Source organism: Lycorma delicatula, chromosome 1 (genome assembly GCF_047948215.1).
Source record: "Lycorma delicatula isolate Av1 chromosome 1, ASM4794821v1, whole genome shotgun sequence".
NCBI lineage: Eukaryota > Metazoa > Arthropoda > Insecta > Hemiptera > Fulgoridae > Lycorma > Lycorma delicatula.
The window spans coordinates 192,945,523-192,964,584 of record NC_134455.1 but is presented as its reverse complement, the minus strand read 5'-3'; the positions used below and the strand labels follow the sequence as shown (position 1 = coordinate 192,964,584).

The 19,062-nt window shown below is 30.0% G+C and overlaps 1 protein-coding gene across 1 annotated transcript in view; it reads right to left on the bottom strand.

The window, feature by feature from the left end:
* Window positions 1–19,062, bottom strand: part of LOC142317735 (ras-specific guanine nucleotide-releasing factor 1-like) — a 526,102-nt gene that overhangs the window by 72,283 nt on the left and 434,757 nt on the right. Inside the window, exon 23 of the mRNA XM_075354282.1 lies at window positions 18,852–19,000. Within this exon, the coding sequence (XP_075210397.1) occupies window positions 18,852–19,000 (149 nt within the window). The remainder of the gene's footprint in view (window positions 1–18,851; window positions 19,001–19,062) is intronic.

Sequence of the window (19,062 nt, the reverse complement as noted above, 5' to 3'; positions counted from 1 at the left end):
CCTCAGAACTAATTATATCGAAGACAAAAGTAAAACTTAGCTTCCCACCAACAGTACAGAATCTAACAATATTTCTTACCTTACTTTACTGCTTCTCGAATTTTTACATTAAAAGCACTTACGAGGTAAATGTGTACGCTCTTCCCAGGCGCTTAAATAATCGCCAATTAATCAAAGATTTTTTTTAAAATTTCACATTAAAATTAAAACATTAAAAATTGTCACATATTGTAATATGTAGTCAAAATTTAAAATAAAGTATTGCCAATAGCCACCCACACATACAGTAATGTACGAATTTTATATGAATTTTACTTAATCATTTAGTACAGTACTATATATGTGGGTGGCCAGAGGCAATATTTTATTTTTTTTTTTTAGGATTTCATAAGAAAGCTACCTATTGAATGGGTACTATGATTCGACTTCTGGAAAATTTTGACATATCTTCTTGTTTCACATCCCCATACCCCAAAACCACCGTCAGCTCAAAACTTTCTATATATATTTCACTTTCTTTTGGACATGATAACTGCCGTAATTTTGTGCCAATCACTTTCAAATTGTTCCCTAAAAATAACTCAACCCAAAATCCTAGTCGAGTTCATTAATGGTCAAAATCAGACCATGGGGGTGGAAATGGGGTGGTTTTTCAAAAAAAGAAAATATCACTATAACTTTTTTTTATTAAATAAAATATTGAATTCATTTAAAATTCTTACTATTCTTTGGATAAGGGCCTAAAACTTATCTAAGTAAAGTTTTTTGATATCACCAACCATTGGCCCAGGGGGTGGAAAAAATAAGGTTTTGAAGACAAAAAAGATTATACCTCCCTTAACAGGCACAGTATCAAATCGGTTTAAAGTGGTTGTTAGTCGTCTAAACATTACCTAAAACTTTTGTCTGAAACAATTTTTGATATGACCAGCCCTTATGGCAAGGGATGACCAAAATATTGCTGGAATTGTAAGATGGGGCTTGTTGTATGCTAAACATGTGTAACTTTTTTCACCTGCAACCATTGTTGTAATGAGCAAATTTGAAGTTTTTCTTAACTTTGGGGTGGAAATTATTTTTATCTCCTACTTAGCAATGGTGAAATCTACCTCTCTGTCTTCCAGCGTGCTGAAAGGGATTTTTTTTTATTTAAATTTTTGACTACATATTACAATATATGCAACAATTTTTAATGCTTTACTTTTAACGTGAAATTTAAAAAAAAATCATAGATTAACTGGTGATGAAGGAAACCCTCGAAAGCACTTTTAATGTAAAAAATAGAGAAGCAATAAGATAAGGTAAGAAATATTGATAGATTCTGTACTGTTGATGGAAAGCTAAGTTTTACTTTTGTCTTTGATTTATATAATTATGACAGCTGCTATTTCTGTATAACACATGTCACTTTGTTTTCTTCAATAAGTAAAAGTAATATTATCAACCGAAATGTTCCATCAGCTATGAGATCAATTCCTCATGGAGACAATTTACCTATTCTGACAGCCTTGGCAGAAGATTTTAGATTCTGAAGAGGATTCTTCTAAGAATGCTGCGGTGGTAAAAGCTTCAAGAGATGATGATTTCATACCAGAAAAATTAAATAGTGAACCATATCTCATTTCACAAGTGGAACTTAACGATTTAGTTTGTGAGTTGATTTTATCAAAACAGCAAGTAGAACTTCTAGCTTCATGCTTAATGGAGTGGAATTTATGAATAAGGATACTAAAATCTCATATTTTAGAAACAGAAAGAAAAACCTGATAACATATTTCACTAAGAAAGATCTGTTGTATTTCTAATATGATATGGAAGGTTTGATGTCTGCTCTGAGTATTGGTAATAATGCTTACGATTGGCGGTGGTTATTCATTGATTTGTCAAAAACAAGTTCAAAAGTAATGCTACTGCATAATTCAAACAACAATCCTTCTGTACCTGTAGCACTTGCTGTTGGATTGAAAGGGACAAATGAAAGTATGTCATTAATTTTGAAAGCAGTCAATTATGACACTCACTTATAGAGTATCTGTGGCGAACTTATTGGTCTTTTTGTCACTCTGCAAGATGGCTTTACTAAGTACTGTTGTTTCTTATGTTTGTGGGACAGTCATGCAACAAGTGAACATTATGTGATTAAAGAGTGGCAAAAAGAAACACTTTCTCTCCTAGACAAAACAATATAAAATATGTTCTTTTTGCCATCTTTACATATAAAATTAGGGTTGATGAAGAATTTTGTCAAAGGAGTGAATAAAAAGGAAAAGGGATTTAAATATTTAATACAAGTGTTTACTAAGTTAAGTGATGCCAAATTAAAAGAAGAAATATTTGTTGACCAGAAATTAAAAAATTACTCAATGATGAAAATTTTGGCAAAACGTTGAACAAAATAGAGCTAGCAGTGTAGAAGTCATTTAAGGATGTCATTCATGGTTTTCTTAGAAATAATACAGCAGAAAATAGATCTTTTAGTATAAAATCTTTTGTTGAACTATAAAAATTTAGGCTGCTGAATATCATAAAAATTCATTTTTTGCATACCTATCTTGACTTTTTCCCACCAAATTTGGTTGCTGCGAGTGATGAACAAGGAGAACACTTCCACCAACATACAAGGTGCTACCCAAAAGTTTGGGGAATTTTGCCATAAAAAAAATAGCTTACCATAACATATACTTTCCACTGTCTCCTTCAAAGTAATCCCCTTGGGCATTGATACAGTGATCCCAGCATTTTTCCCATGATTCTATGCATCCCTGGAAGTCTGGAGGTGTAAGTGTTCGAAGCACGTTCTGCGTTTCTTCCTGAATCTCCTCAATTGTGTTAAAACGATGGCCTTTCAATTGAAATTTTATTTTCAGAAAGAGAAAAAAGTCGCACGGGGCAAGGTCAGGCAAATAGGGTTGGTGGGGAATCACTACCGTCTTTTTGGAAGCCAAGAAATTCCAAATGGCTAGCGATGTGTGCACAGGCGCATTGTCAAGGTGCAGAACCCAGCTGTTGTTACCCCACAGATCTGAACATTTGCGCCTAACGCTTTCACATAACTGCTTCAAAACTTCACAATAGAACATCCCATTGACAGTTTGACCAAGAGGAACAAATTCCTTATGGATAATGCCTTTGATGTCAAAAAAAAACAATCATCATGGACTTCACGTTGCTGTGAACTTGGTGTGCTTTTTTGGCTGCGGTGAACTTGACGACTTCCTCTGCGACGACTGCTGCTTAGTTTCAGGGTCATACCTGTACACCCATGTCTCATCACCAGTTATGATGTTGGAGATGAAGTTAGGGTCATCTCTTGCTGAATATTTTAATTCACTACAGATAGGTACGCGATTTTGTTTCTGGTCGCTGTTTAACAGTCTCAGTACAAATTTTGCAGCAATGCATCTCAAGTTCAAATTGTCCGACAAGATGCGTTGCAAGAACCCATATGACATTTGTACAATTGCACAAACATCATGGATTGTTTGTCTACGATCTGCAACAATAGCCCCTTACACTTTCGCGATATTTTCTGGTGTTGCACTTGTTGATGGTCTTCCTGAACGCTCATCGTCATCGACTGTCGTTCGTCCATCTTTGAATCGTTTGTACTACAAAAAAGTTTTACGTTTGCTCATAGCATTGTCACCAAATGTTTCCACAAGCATGCACTACTTTTTTTAAGCAGGAAGCAAAATTTGATGCGGGTTCTTTGCTCTTTAAAATCTGCCATTTTGAACTTCGCCGAAGTAGTAAAACACAACGTTACACAACCGCATGAAAGTCAACAATGCAGCCTCTCACTGTCACAGCTGTTGGAACACTGATTCACAAAGAGTATTGTTCAGTAGCACTATTGGGTAGTACTGTTGGGTAACTTTTTGGTAGCACCTCATATATTGCAAATGGAGAAGCATTACCATGGCAGATGGGATGAATCAAATGATGAGCGACTACTGTTGGTTTCTATAGAGGACCCTACTGTACACAAAATGTTGAAGTAATTTATATTAGTTCACTAACTACAGTTTTAGGTATGTTTTATCTCTTACAGCTGCCCAAAGAGTTTCTTTATTTAAAAAGCATAATAAAATATAATTACTGAAATTAAATATTACAGATTACAAAATTTATTACATTTATAAACTTGGATAACTTTCAAAATTTAATATCATTTAGCAATTCTGAAGGGTATATAACAGAAAAGTGAAGGGTGATGAAGACTGACTTGATTTTCAGATTCAGCACACAAAACATGTATGACACCTATTGGTGTTTCTGTTCAAAACTTTTTTTCTAATTTGTACACCAGTGTAATTAGCAAATTGAGTACAAAGTGAAGGATAAAGTTGTTTAAAGAGGTAATAAAAAAATGCATTAATTAATCTTTAAAGTTCAAACAAATTCAACAAATCAATTGTGTAAGTGTACATGTGTGACTATGTTCTGAAAATATGTGTCCGCAGCAGTAAAGTTCAACAACTGTTATCATAGCAGTAATAATGAAGTTCTTAAACCAGAAACAAAGCACAAATATCAAGCTATTTATTGATGCATTCCATTCATAACATAAATAACAAAAATAAATATAAATCATTACAGTGCTGAGTACTACAGAGTTTGTTTATTTATATTCACATTTTATAAATAAAAATATATCATTGCCCACTATAATCTAATAACTATAATTGCATTGAATGTAACTAAAAGAATAGTACCGCAGAGCACCAAATATCTACTTTGATTGTGTGATAATACAAAACAAAACAGTCATATGACTCTATAGTACTCACCATATTGACTCAAGCCTTATGCTGCACATCAAAATTAATATTATATAAACAGGCACTAACATTAATACAAACTACAAACAACAAATAATGGTAACACAGCATTTTTATTCAAAATCAGGATGTAATAGACATTTTAAACTTTCCACAACTTCAAACCATACATATTTAACAGTACCATTATGTGACACAACTATAAGAATCTTAATAATTTATATACAAGATAAAGTAAAAATTTCATAGTAACTGAAAACCCACAAAACCCACTTGTGCTGTCACTGAGAATTTCTAAGCAAAATTTCACCTTTAATAAAAGAAACACCATCAGAATCTCAATTAAAATTCAGAAATTCAAGTAGGATTATCTCAAAAGATGATCTACAAGTTGAACACTTCTATTGGTAAACACTTTTTCCGTATCAAATATTACAATACATTGTATTATATAATATAATAGCAATCATGTAATAAACAGAAACAACATGGAACCAATTTTTTAAATGTTTCTGCTCAGGTTAATTAAAAGAAAGAAACACTGAGTTTGAGCTCAAAATTTTGTAAAAAAATAAAAATAAAGTATAAACTGTTATTATAATTCAAATTGTTTAATTTCATATTTTCACTTTTGCTGCTGAATTAGTTCTATAAGAACTCTATTATACATAGCATTATTGAAAAATTAAGCACATATCACTTTGGCAAAGAAGGGCATTGAAATTTCTTTTCTTGTTCCAGCACTCCTCTCTTCTATGAACCAATTCACTGACAACCCCGTAATAGATGTGTATTACAGAAGTAGAAAGCTGTCAACGACTAAAGTTGGTGGTAAACTGCACACTAATTTCAACACTTTTCAGTTGCCAACACAGAAGCTCTTCTACAAAAAAAAAACAAGTGAGGGCATCCCTTTCCTTACCATACTTAATCCAAATTTCATAGATCTTTAAGGAAATGATCAACGGCTTTCTTTTTCTTCAATTTGTTTCTATTTTTTTTTTTTTATTAAAAATTTATTCACTTTTAATTTTGATTTTCAATCTACATAAATTCCACAAAAACACCCAAAATATTGAATTGATAATTTATTAAAATATTGACTTTTATCTTTTCCTCATTAAGTTTGAGGCCATTCGAACAATTATGTTAATAATAGTAAGAAGATGAGATTATATTGGCCAACTTGAAATGATTTAATCACAAAAAGAAGCAGTTTTCTTTTTTCTTCTTAAATAGATGGTCTTTCTTTTTCAATCTTTGGATTGGTCTGAAGCAGTCCTCTGGTCAGCTCTACTTCCTGCCTTCATTTTCACTTCCAATATATTTTCTTAAATTAACATTTTTACACATACTAAAGGCATGATCTTCCCCAGTACCTCTTCCCTTCCATTCTTCCTATAATATTCTCTTAACTAAGTCCTTTTGTCACCCTAATTTTTATACTCTTCTAAGAAGCATTCTGAATTATCTCCTCTAATAATATGCATTCATCATCCTTTCTTTCCAATTAACATTGGTTAATTGGAAATCCATCAATAGCTCCAGTTATCACATTCATTCTCAACAACATTCCAAACAGTTTTACAACAGAAAGACAAGAATAACTTCAATTTGTTTTGCAGTCAATATCATTTACTTGTCAAGCAGAAATATGCTATTTTCACAAGTTAAATTTTAAAGTTGATATGCGACTTAATATTTTATGAAAATTTGTTCTGTAATTTAAACAAATCCGTTTTTGTTTACATTTTAATTTATTTATTTAGAATAGCTAAAAATGAATGTTACATCATTAGACTGTAAAGTATTATCTGGATATGTTAATTTCATAAAAAAAGATATGCCAGACTTATTGTTTATTATATTGCAACCTCCACTGTTACAAAAACAACAGTGTTTCACACTAATACATTATTCATCAGCAAATCACTAATCGTGTTACAGAACTCGTAAAATAAACTTAATCACATAATATGGACAGTAATCAAAGATTAATCAGCAGGAATATGTTTCACTAGTTTACTGCAAATAACATGGCAACTTGTCTTTTATAGAAAACCAAGAAATTGCATTCCTTAAAGATAAAGTAGGACAAAGTTACATTTTGTTACTTTACATATATATTGTAGATTTTAGGCACAAAATAATGAAAATGAGTTTTTTTTAAATTAAAAGTTATTTTCCAATATAATTGACTATGAAAATTTTTCAAACTACCAGAACTAAAAAAAATTAACAGACCTTTTTCTTTATTATTATATATCAGGCACTATCATTAATGTTCTAATATTTATGTTAAAGTTGCATTATTAAGTAAAAGCTTACTTTTACAGTCAATAATGTGAAAAAACATTTGCTAAGACCTACACTAAACACTAAAAGAGGTAGATTGTAAAATTAGATAAATATTTAAAACTTTAATCTTTCATTCTGAAATTCTACATTATTAATTCATTCAAATCTTTTTCTGTCAGCTCTTCAATCCAACACTGAACAAACCAAGAAAATTCATAAACAATATAAATAAATAAAAAGACAATGCAATAAATTTGTTACTTCATTAAAATATGTATAGTTTTTTATGTATCTTTTCTTTTTGCTCATCGATTGAAATAACATGTATTTTTCATTTTTATATATTAATATTTATAGCAATCATATCCACACGAACTTACATGTGTATATGAGAAGATATATGTAATGAAATTAATATTTAACAATGATCACAAATTATACTTCATGAGCACAATTTTTATATCAATTTTTTATTGTAACTGTTTCATACAGCTTAATAATAATAACTGTTATTAATATTAATAATTATTATTATTATAATTATTATTATCTATGTAGCATTAAATCTGAAGCCTCAATTATTAAAAAAGTAAATGTTTACAGGTGTGACTGTCATGGTGTGCTTGTTAACAAAACTTTTTAAAAAAATTAACCACATTAATTTTGGTATATTTCCTTTGTTTTATACTTTTGGTTTTAATGTGGATAATATAGCTTTTTTCATTTCAGTTGTAAACTGTTTTATTGTTATGAAAAAATAGTTCCAATACAATAACATGGAATACATATCAATTTTTTAAATATCTGCAAAAAAAGAATGAATTTTTAAACTAATCTTGTGAACATTATAAATGTATTTTTTCATTTGTCTTCTCTTGGAATTATTTTCAATACTCAAACTTTGAAAAATGACTCCAAAAAATATATAGTAAATATCAAGTCAGTGGATCATTAAATTGTTTGAAAAATGAAATAATTGTATTGATAAAAAACATGTTAAATTTATATTTACGAGAGGTTATCTCTAAAGTAAAAACCGTTTCACTGAATATTTTTTATTTCGCTTAAACTATATACCTTACACTACTTCTCTATATAATCGCTACATGAATTAAGACATTTATCATAGCGATACACCAACGTCAATATATCCTCACTGTATTCTTCTGCTGCCAGTTCATTTAGGCATTGATTAGACATTGACAGCATTTTTAAGTTCACTGTCACCTGTGAATTGCTTACCACTCAAAAATTCTTTCAATTTCCCAAACAAATGGTAATCAGAAGAAGCTAACTCCAGACTATATGGTGAGTGATCATAAATTTCCCATTCAAATGTTCTCAGTAAATCTTGTGTCGGACCCAGACCCGCAACATGTGGATGTGCATTATCGTGCAGCAGGATAACGCCATCAGTCAGCCACCATGTCACTGATTTTGAATGGTGCGCTGTAACTTATGTAGAATTTTGCAGTAGGCTTCTGCATTTATAGTCATTCCACGTGGCATGAAATCAAGCAGCATTGTGCCAAATCAATCCCAAAAGACTGTAGTCATCATTTTGCATCCAAATGGCTATGGCTTGACCTTTGTTGGTCTGGTTGGTGATTGAGGATGACACCATTCACTTGACTGCCATTTTGTCTCTGCTGTGTAATACAAAATCTATGTTTCTTTCTTTCTAAAATTTCATGTTTACTTTTAATTGTTAATTCAATTGTTTAAACAATTGAATTAAGAACTCATCACATTTTTCTGTGTAATGCATTAAAGATTCCAAAGCAGATCCCATTCGGAATTTTTTTGTGATGTTCTGTTAAAATGTGTAGTACCCAGTGTGCACAAACCTTTCTGAATCCTAAATGATCATGAATAATGTGACCAATAACAGCTCTTAAAACATCAGGAAAAAGAAGAGCCAGATCAGAAATTATTGCGCGACTATCTTTTTTAATTTCATCATCGAAGCGTTTCAACAAGTCCTTTATGATTATGAAGGACCTTCTTGAACGTTCTTCATCATGGACATTAATTCTGTTATTTCTAAACCTTTCACACCATTTTCAGATATTTCTTTCATTCATTACATTATCACCAACCAACTGCCTATGAATTTCATCTGGCTTAACGTTTTGATGGTTTAAAAAAGTATGATACCACGTATTTTAGAGTCTGCGGCAACATCGATTTTCCTATTCATTTTATATCATAATAACTTTTTCTTTTTTTTAGATCCACCATTAGGCATTCCTCAGAGGATGAGATGAAAAATTAGTTGCGTGTGTGAAAATGCCATTCCTGACCAGGATTCGAACCTGAGACCTCGGATGAAAGGTTGAGATGCTACCACTCGCGCCATGGAGGCCAGCCCCTCGTAATAACTTACACATAATCAAAGATACTAAAACGTGACAACAATGCAGTGTGTACAACAGCAGCATAGCCATAAATGACACAGGTTCGCCAACCTTAAGGAAGATAATTTCCCAGTGATCTTTACTTTAGAGATATCCCTTGTAAAAATTGTTAACCTCCAGTTTAAGTTAGATCTCAGTAATTACTATATAACAAGAGTTTCTAAGAGGTGGTGTTACATAGAAGTTATGTTAGCAGACTCTCAATATTTAAAAACTAAAGTTATGAAAAAAGAACTGGATCATTTATATTTTAAAAAAGAATAAATTTCTGTCCAAGTGAGATCTCTCAGTACTTGCATTCTATTCCAAGTTATTCTAAGTGGTGCTGCCCCTTGACACTGAGTTAGTGAATACCTTTGTTTACAAAATAAAGTTGCAGTAATAAAAATTAGCTTGGATTTAGTGGTAAAAAACAGTTTACTTTGGTATAAGTTTAAGTTTGATGCATACATTGCAACTTAGTCATTCTAAATACTGTCATATAGAATTACACCATCATAGTAGTCTTTTGTTTATTTAAATAATGAAGCTGTAGTGATGAAACAAATTACTTGATTCAATAACCACCAATTATTTGATATTTAAAAAAAAAGTAAAGTTACATTCTGATAATTGTATTAAACTAGTTAGTTTGTTTTTAGTGGTCCTTGCACCTGATAAGGTTAGCAAACCCTTCATTTATTTACACTGTTGAACTAAAGTAAAATTAATAATTCCATGTTTAATTTATGGGTAGTAAACAATTATTTCTTCAAGACTTTAAATTAACAAATTTTTCAAATTTAACTTAAGATAAATCAATGTTTCATGCAATTTTCTTATATGTAAACATGTTTTTGTACTTTAAATTGCCACTAATGAAAAAAAATGTTACATTCTTTTTTATAAATACTGTAAAAAAAAACAACAAACTTAACTTAGTTTAATTTGATACATATGATTTTTGTTCTTTTATAAAATTATAAACCTGATAAACTAAACAGCTCACATTCTAAATATATGCACCATTTACAACACTACAGATGAAGGAAATGAACAAAGGTTCCAGGCAGATCATATGTACAAATACTGCTACGCATTTATACAAGAAGTCATATTTTTAATCAGTTTTCAAAAATTTAAACATTTTAATGTCAATCGACCAAATAATAATGGCTCAAACTCAGAGTTTTCCTTTATAAGCCAAACAACAAATACACTTTTGCATTAAAGAGAAGTAAAGCAAAATAAAATTAGTGAAAACTTAAAGTAATTTTTTCTTGTTCCTGTTTTAAATAATACAAAAAACTCTTCAATGTATGATCTATAATTATCCAAAATTCAACCTTAAGTACAATTACTAAGATGAAAAAATGCTGTCTTATTATGCAAATGAGTTGAGTTTAGAATATAATAAAATTAACGTAAAAAGATTACATAAAATTAAAGTGGTAACACATACACTCTTATACAACACAATATATACATACAAATACAAACACACACACATGTATATATATATATATATATATATATATATAATATCAATGTTTTCAAACATCATGTTTTTTTACCGAAATTAATTTTTCTAAGATTCATATTACTCTGAAAAATTAAAAAAATTTTTATTTTTAAATTTTTATTATGCAATAATGGAATTATTTCAATCACGACTGAGAATGCAGAATCCTACAAAAGTACTTTCATAAAAAATTAATGAGTATGTAATCTCAATAATCAATTGGTAATAGGTGGTTTATTAAATAAAACATTGTATAAAATTTTTATTTTTTCCATCTTTTGTGTCCATATAGGATCACTTTAGTCAATTCATTATCCAAATCTCTCCAAAGGTACTGTCGGGACTAGCAGTCCTCCCACTATTTTTTCATACGTTCCAATCTATGTATCCTTTCTGGTGTTGAAAATGATCATGCTGTGAGTTTTTCTTGTGAGTGTAATGCGAGTGTTTTGTCCATGATGTTTTCATTTAATTTTATCTTGTCTATGGTGTCTTCTGGGTAAGGCCAATTTCCTTCAGATCCTCTCTTATTTCTCTGATCCATCTGCAACCTGTCTTGGTGTTTTTCCAGTCAAGATTGTACTGCACCAGCTGTTTCAGAAGTCTCAACTTGCATCCTCATGATGTGTCATAAGAATCTAGTCTCTCTTATGCATCAATATGGCATCAGTAAAGGTATCGGTGATGGCTTTTAATTCTTGTACATGACTTGGTTGGGTACGATCTACCACTTCCCATCTTTCTGGTACTTTTAGTTGATGCAGGTTCTTCCAATTCTTCTTTCAATTTTCTGGAGTCTATCAGTCTTTGATCATTCAGGTGGAAGAGTCTTTCTGCTGCATATAAGGTTTGCGGTTTTATAATTGTGTTGTAGTGTCTTATTTTTGCATTTAAAGATAGACATTTTTTACTGTAGGTGTATCAGGTTAACTTTTGTGCTGTAGCTAGTTTGTTCGTTATTGTTTGGGTTGAAGTTTTTTCATTTAGGTTGTTTGTTATTGTTTCTGAGGTATTTAAATTGGATTACTTTTTTAACTTTATTACTGTTCATGTTTACTTCTTTTAACTGTGTTGGTTTTAGAGGCATAATTACTGTCTTTTCATAAATATATTTTAAGGCCATTTTTATCTATAGTGTTTTGAAGTTCTAATATTTGTGTTTTAGCTTTGCTGATGTCGTTTGCTAGCAATGCCAAGCCGTCGGCAAAACTAAGGGAGTTTGTTTTGAATTATTTTTTTTGGTGGGCATTTTTAAGCCATTCCCTCATTACCATCTCCAGACCACAGATGAATAGTAGCGGCAAGTCCAGCACCTTAGCGCAGTCCAGTTTTGATCTCAAATGGATCAGAGAGTTCGCCACTGAATTTCACTGTTGATTTAGTGTTAGTGAGAGTCAGTTTTATCAAGATTATTAATTTTGGATATACACCAAGGTGTCTTAGAATTTTTAGTAGGGATTCTCTGTGGATGTAATCTTATGCTTTCTTGAAGTCTACAAATGTTATCATCATATCTCTGCTTCTACTTCTGTTGTAATCCATTATTAGTTTGAGACTCATGACAACTCCTCCAGGGTCTGAAACTTCCCTGGTATTCTCCTAGTTCTTTCTCAAGTTGTAAATCGAACTTGTTGACGATGATTCTTGAAAAAATGTTATATCTTGTTTCTAGGAGTGAGATTCCCCTGTAGTTGTTAGGGTCTACTTTGTCCACTTTTCTGTATAGTGGGTGAATGAGAGCTGTCATCCAGTGTCCTGATAGTTCTACTTTGATACAGATATTGATAAGCTGTTGATGAAGGGTGATTTTTGCTAGCCTTCCTGCATTTTTTCAGATCTCTACAAAGATTTGATTTCCCGCCACTTTGTAATTCTTCATCTCACCTAGTGCTTTGTATACTTCTTTTGTTGTGATGTTTTCTGGTGATGCTGTTACTGGGGTGCTGGTGTCGAAGTTTAGGAGTTCTGTTGATTTTTCACAATTTAAAAGTTTGTTAAAATTACTTAGCTAAAATTTCCATGTTGTCTTTATTGTTATGGACCAGATTATGGAGTTCATCCTTCATTAGAAAATTTTATTACAAACTGTGGGACACTTTTTATCACTTTCTTCCTAAATGTACCTTTGTAGAGCCTATATCTTTGAGATTCTTTGGTGTCCTGTTGGTGTTTTTATTTCCTGCAGTACCATGATGAGAATTTTGCTGGCCTCCATGGCGCAAATGGTAGCATCTCAACCTTTCAATCGGAGGTCCCGGTCAGGAATGGCATTTTCACACACACTACAAATCATTCATTTCATCCTCTGAAGCAATAACTAACGGTGGTCCTGGAGGTTAAAAAAAAAAATGCCTTCAATCACATGTTATCTTCTAAGGGCAGCCCACCATATCTGAGTGCTGCCTTCCCTGAACTCTGGTGTTGCTTTGTTCAACTGATGGAGTATTCTTTAAAATCATTTGTTACAGATAAACCTTTCACGACTGACTGTCAAAGGGTCACCTATGGCGGGACTAAGTCCTGAGTTACAACTCCAGATGTGATGAATTATGACAAATGGATTTGTGAAGTTTGTTTAGATTCAGTTCACTGGAAAAATTTATCCCATTTGTTCCGGATGTATCCAAGCACACCTTGTGGAGGCTTGAACTGACTTTTGTTAAAGTTATTTTGGAGAAACGTTAAAAAATCCGATCCTAAACATTGTCCATATATATATATATAAATTATAGATATTTTATTTAATCTGCAACAAACTACATATTGATTTAATACCTTTTCTTAGCTGTGATTGTCACATATAAAGACATGTTTTGTACAATAATGATTAAATGACTGTTAAAATTTTTATCATCTAGTTAAAAACCAAATGAATATAAAAATATAGAAAAAGAATAGTGTTTTTTGTACTTAAACAAGATTTAAAACCTTCAATGCAAAAGCACTTAGTGTAAAATGACTTGGAAAGAACAAAACAATTTCATTTTAAACAAACCATTACCAGTGGAAAATTTTTAACTCTAAATAGAAAACATTACATTTAAATAAGAATATACAAAAAATTATCAGGAATTAAAACTCCAGCTGCTTCTAATAATGGAATACAGTTAAACAAGATATAAGCTCAATTAGGGTACAACAAATGGTGCTGTGAGAAACAGCTAATTTGGGAAATTATTTCTGTCTTTCACAAAGTTTGAGAAAAACAAGGCAAAAAGTCAGGCTGAGATCAAAACCTTCAGAATATTTATTATCTCACTTTTCACTCGCTTCCCACTCAACCTAACAAATATGATGAATAAAAGATCAACTGAAACTTATCCTACAGTATTGAATTTGCTTAAGCAGAAACATCATAATATTTATCAGAATTACTGAATTTAAAATTAGAGGTAAAGGGAATGTTATAAAGGAAATGTTTGATTGGACCTGTGAAAGCAATAACAGGGACTGATAAATGGAAAAATAATTAACTTTCTTAATATTTTCCTTTCTTTTTTTTGTAACAAAATGACATTATAAAATTAATAAACAAAACTGAAAATAAACAAACTTCTACTTTTTCTTTACTAGTTTTAGATAACTTAAACATACACCGTTTATTTTGTAACAAATTTCTTACAAATTACTCCAGTATTTTTCATAGCTTATGAGTTATAGATAGCCACTGTTTTTATAGTAGAAATATATATTTTTACACTTACAAAATGATGAAGGAATCCCACAAAATTAGAAAACATTACTTCTAAAGTGGTGCCTACGTAAGTAGGGGCTATTTAATAATTTTCAACTCAGGTACTGCTAAGAAAATAAAGAAAAACTAGGAATGAGAAGAAACGTATCTGGCTACTTTTCACAGCCTGTCTTGGGAAATTATTATTATATATTGGTTTTGTAAAACATTAAACACATTTTTTTTAAACTTTGACTTCAAATATTGAATAAGTTTGCTGGAGATTTTATTTATAAGAAACACAAAAAACAGCATTTTAAGTTTTCAAGGATTTCAATTTATATCTTGCATTATTATTTTAATAATAACAAAGTGAATAGTGCAAAAATATTAACTCAAATCCCTAATGAAGAAAATTTTTCAGTCATAATTCATAATAGAAAATACAAAAAAACCAGCGTCAATGAATTTTTTCAATATAACAGCTGAAATTTAACCTCTTGGCAACAACCTCTCATGAGTTTTGTTGGTTCTATCCTAAATATCAATTTCACCTTCAGCTAAATAATTACCAATTTAAACTTAAATATTTAAAACTTATTCTATCTAACATTATTAGTCGGTATCAAAATCAGGAAGAAGAAAGTAAACAGAGCTGGATAATAAAAGCTAATAGACACTCAAATCTTGAGAATTCAATGCCAGTCAAAATTAAAAATAAATAAGAACATTAAATTTAATTATTTTTTTATTTTTTTTTATTTAACAGTGAATGTAGAAATACTGGTTAACAGAACAAATGCCACAAATTCTAAATAACAGAAAAGAATAATTTCAAAATAAACTTTATATTAAACTCTAATTATAAACTAAAAAAATTACAAATGTTTAATTGCAATAAAAAAGAAAATACAATCAGGTTAACTAAGAGGCTGGAATATGACTGAGATACAGAATTGCAATCAATGTTGTCAATGTAAAATATAATGTTTCAGTGTTCATAAAAATCAAAATACCACCAGAAAGAGATCTAAGACAGTAAGGTAATTACAAATCAATGAGCTTTGGAAGACTTAAAAAACTTCTAAGTAATACAATAGTTTAAAATAATGGTTTAGTAACATTAGAACTTCGACCAAAACCAGAATTATTTGGCTCCATAAATCAAGTTCTTGAGGAATCTTTGATTTCATACATGCAAGAATTTATTTAAAATATCTGAAGCAGATTTTACTCATAGCTGAATCATACAAGGACTTATAATGAAGAAAGTTATCTTAGCTTAATTCAAACTTAATTCAAAGTAAACTAGAAAGATCAACAGAACAATTGTTGTTTTACAATAGAACTTCATGTTTATCTTTAAATGAAAACAATTGTTAACAAACAAAACACAACTTTCTAGTAATAATAATAATGGAAACTAATAAATAATCTCAAAAATAACTAATAATTCATAAACAACTAAAACGAAAAATTTATCAAATATAATATGTTAATTTAATTATCATAAGTTTATTAATTTAATTAAACTATCTACAATTCTGAATATAAACATGAAATAATCAAAGTATAACACAATACAAAAATAAATGACATGAATGAAATCAAATCTAATAAATTTTAATTGAGATGGCAGATACTTCATTATAGAACACATTATCAAAAATTGACAACTTTTCTGCACAAAAACAAATATCTGAAACATTTTAGCACTGCAATAACTTTTTGGGACACCTGGAAAATCCAGGAAAACCCATAAATCTAAATTAAAAAAATGTATGTATGTTAAAAGAGTTTAACAAAATACAAATTGAATTATCTACTCAAACAAGGGACAAGGTTTAAGCTGAATTATATAAATATCATCACTTAGTGTTATAAAAGTAGCAGTTGAGCACGATAGAAGATATTACAATGAGATAAAATACTCTTTTTACAATAGAATCCCTAACTTACAGATACATTACAGAATTTTCCAGGCTGAAGTTTATATCAGTTAACAATGTTGAAGTGTCACTAAAAATTAATTAATTATATAATATTCAAGTAATGGATTTACTAAAAAAAGAGAAAGTATAATATTGTGTACTACAGATGAATAATGTAACAAATGTAAAAATTTTCTTTTGAATGGTAAGAGATTGAGCTTCATTTATATGTTAAAAGTATTAAACGTATTGTGTTACATAATCTATGAAACAATAAATATCACTTTTAACATTAATAACAGAGCAGCAAACAGAATATAAACATCAGTTAGATACAAAAGAGCTTTTACAGAAAAACATCTAATAATCAAATCAAATCACTGCCTGAACATTATTTAAGCCACTCAGGACTAAAATCAATTTGTTATGATTACCTTAGAGAGAGAGAGATGTATTAAAGAAAATATAAAATAATTTAATGGTTTTATATATAATAGAAACAGATCAATTTAAACACAACCTTTAAAATAAAAATGCTTTCAGAACTTCTATAAATGTTGAATAAATACATTAAGTAACATAACATACTTTAAGAATCCAGAACAAATTAATCATGTACAGAAAATTATGTTCAGAAAAGTAATTCACATACCTAAGAATGAATGAAGGCATACTTCCATAAAACACATATGAAGGCATATGAATATGAGTAAACTTCCATAAAGCACTGTATTTCACTACTATTATTATTTTAAAGCATGATTTCTTTGCTGTAGCTGTTCTCAATCGGTATGCTTTGAAATGATGTTGAATAATTACACATAAATGAAACAAAACACTGCATAGTATAATCGAGTTTTTACTTCTGAAAACATTTCTCTACAGCAATTTATCACTGTAAACAATTTTTTTATATGAAATAATGTTGGTTGAAGCTTAGTCAACATCTACTGGACAATAAGTAACTTTATTCATATCTTTTAGTAACTTTAGTGAATATGTAACTTTATTCATGCAAAATATCACATGAATTTAGTGGTGGAAGACCAGTTTTTATGACAAATTCAAGTCAGTGAATTGATTAACGACTAACATATCACTCAAAGATGAAGGTTCAAATACTCAGAAGATGAGTAATCATAAACATAATTTGTCATAAAAAAAATGCTGGTTCATACTGTGAATGTTGAAATAGGAAAACAAAGAGTGATAAGTTAAATGTTGCAAACAGTTGACTCAAAGTTTCTGTATCATAAATAAGAAGACAAAAACCTTTTTCATTATCGCATGTATTGATGAGAGTTAGATCCACCAAATGACCCTGGGAAAAAAGGAACAACATAAAATATTATCTTAATCATCCCCTCACTGAACTACTTTAAAATGCACCCTTCAACCGAGATTGCTTCATTGTAATCTTTTACAAGTCCATCTGATTGATTATCTGAAGGCATAGAGTGAATTCTGGGATAATACAATAAGACCTTGAAGCAAAAATGAAATAAAGCAGAATTCAGAAATAACAGTGCAGTAAGCGTTCTACTACAGTAATTCTTGACTACACATCAAGGTGCAATTTTAAATGTTCTTAAACAACTGAAATTTGATCTCCTTTCATTATCTCCATTTACACAGTACGCCTTTTTTCACCTATTTACTAATCTGAAAAGGAAATCAAGGAGTTGCAATTTTAAAAAAGAAATTTAGATAATTTTTAAAAAGATAATAATTCACTTACTCTTTATCTGAATCAATATTATTTCATTATCTAAATTAGAATACGTAAATCGACCAAAATAATTTTTTATCTATGTTATCACATTATTTGTAACCAACTTATTTCACTCTTTTCTCTGACCAAGTGACATGATCTCATTTAAATATGTTTTCATTACAACAGTCTAAATTATCATAAATTCAGAATATCGTATTACAATATACATCAAGTATAATTCAATATTATAAGTGAAATCTTATTTCATAATATTTCCTATCCTAAATAATTTTATATAATGTCTAATATTTCATTCTTTTTGGGATAATTTTCACAGATTGATTCTTGTACAAGTAAATGTAATTTTTGTAAGCTTTAGAAACAATCTTTTAATGTAACTGTGCCCTACATGATCTTATATAAGTAGCAATGTAATAAGTATATTATATTGATGTATATATATAATTCAATACATCTTAGAAAAGATGTGAAATAAAATCTTATTAAAACTAAAGAAGAGAATTTTATGATTTTACCTTCTTTGTGATTGTCGAAATGATGTAATAACTACACCAGCTTTACTGGAATGCTGAGGTGACTCATGCTGGAAACTAGTTCTCTGAGACACACTACCAGCACCTTCACCTTCTCCACCAACAAGTGATCTCCGACCAATATAATAATTCTGAAATATTTACCAATTACAACATAAAATATACAGATTTAATTACTTTTTGTAAATAAGCT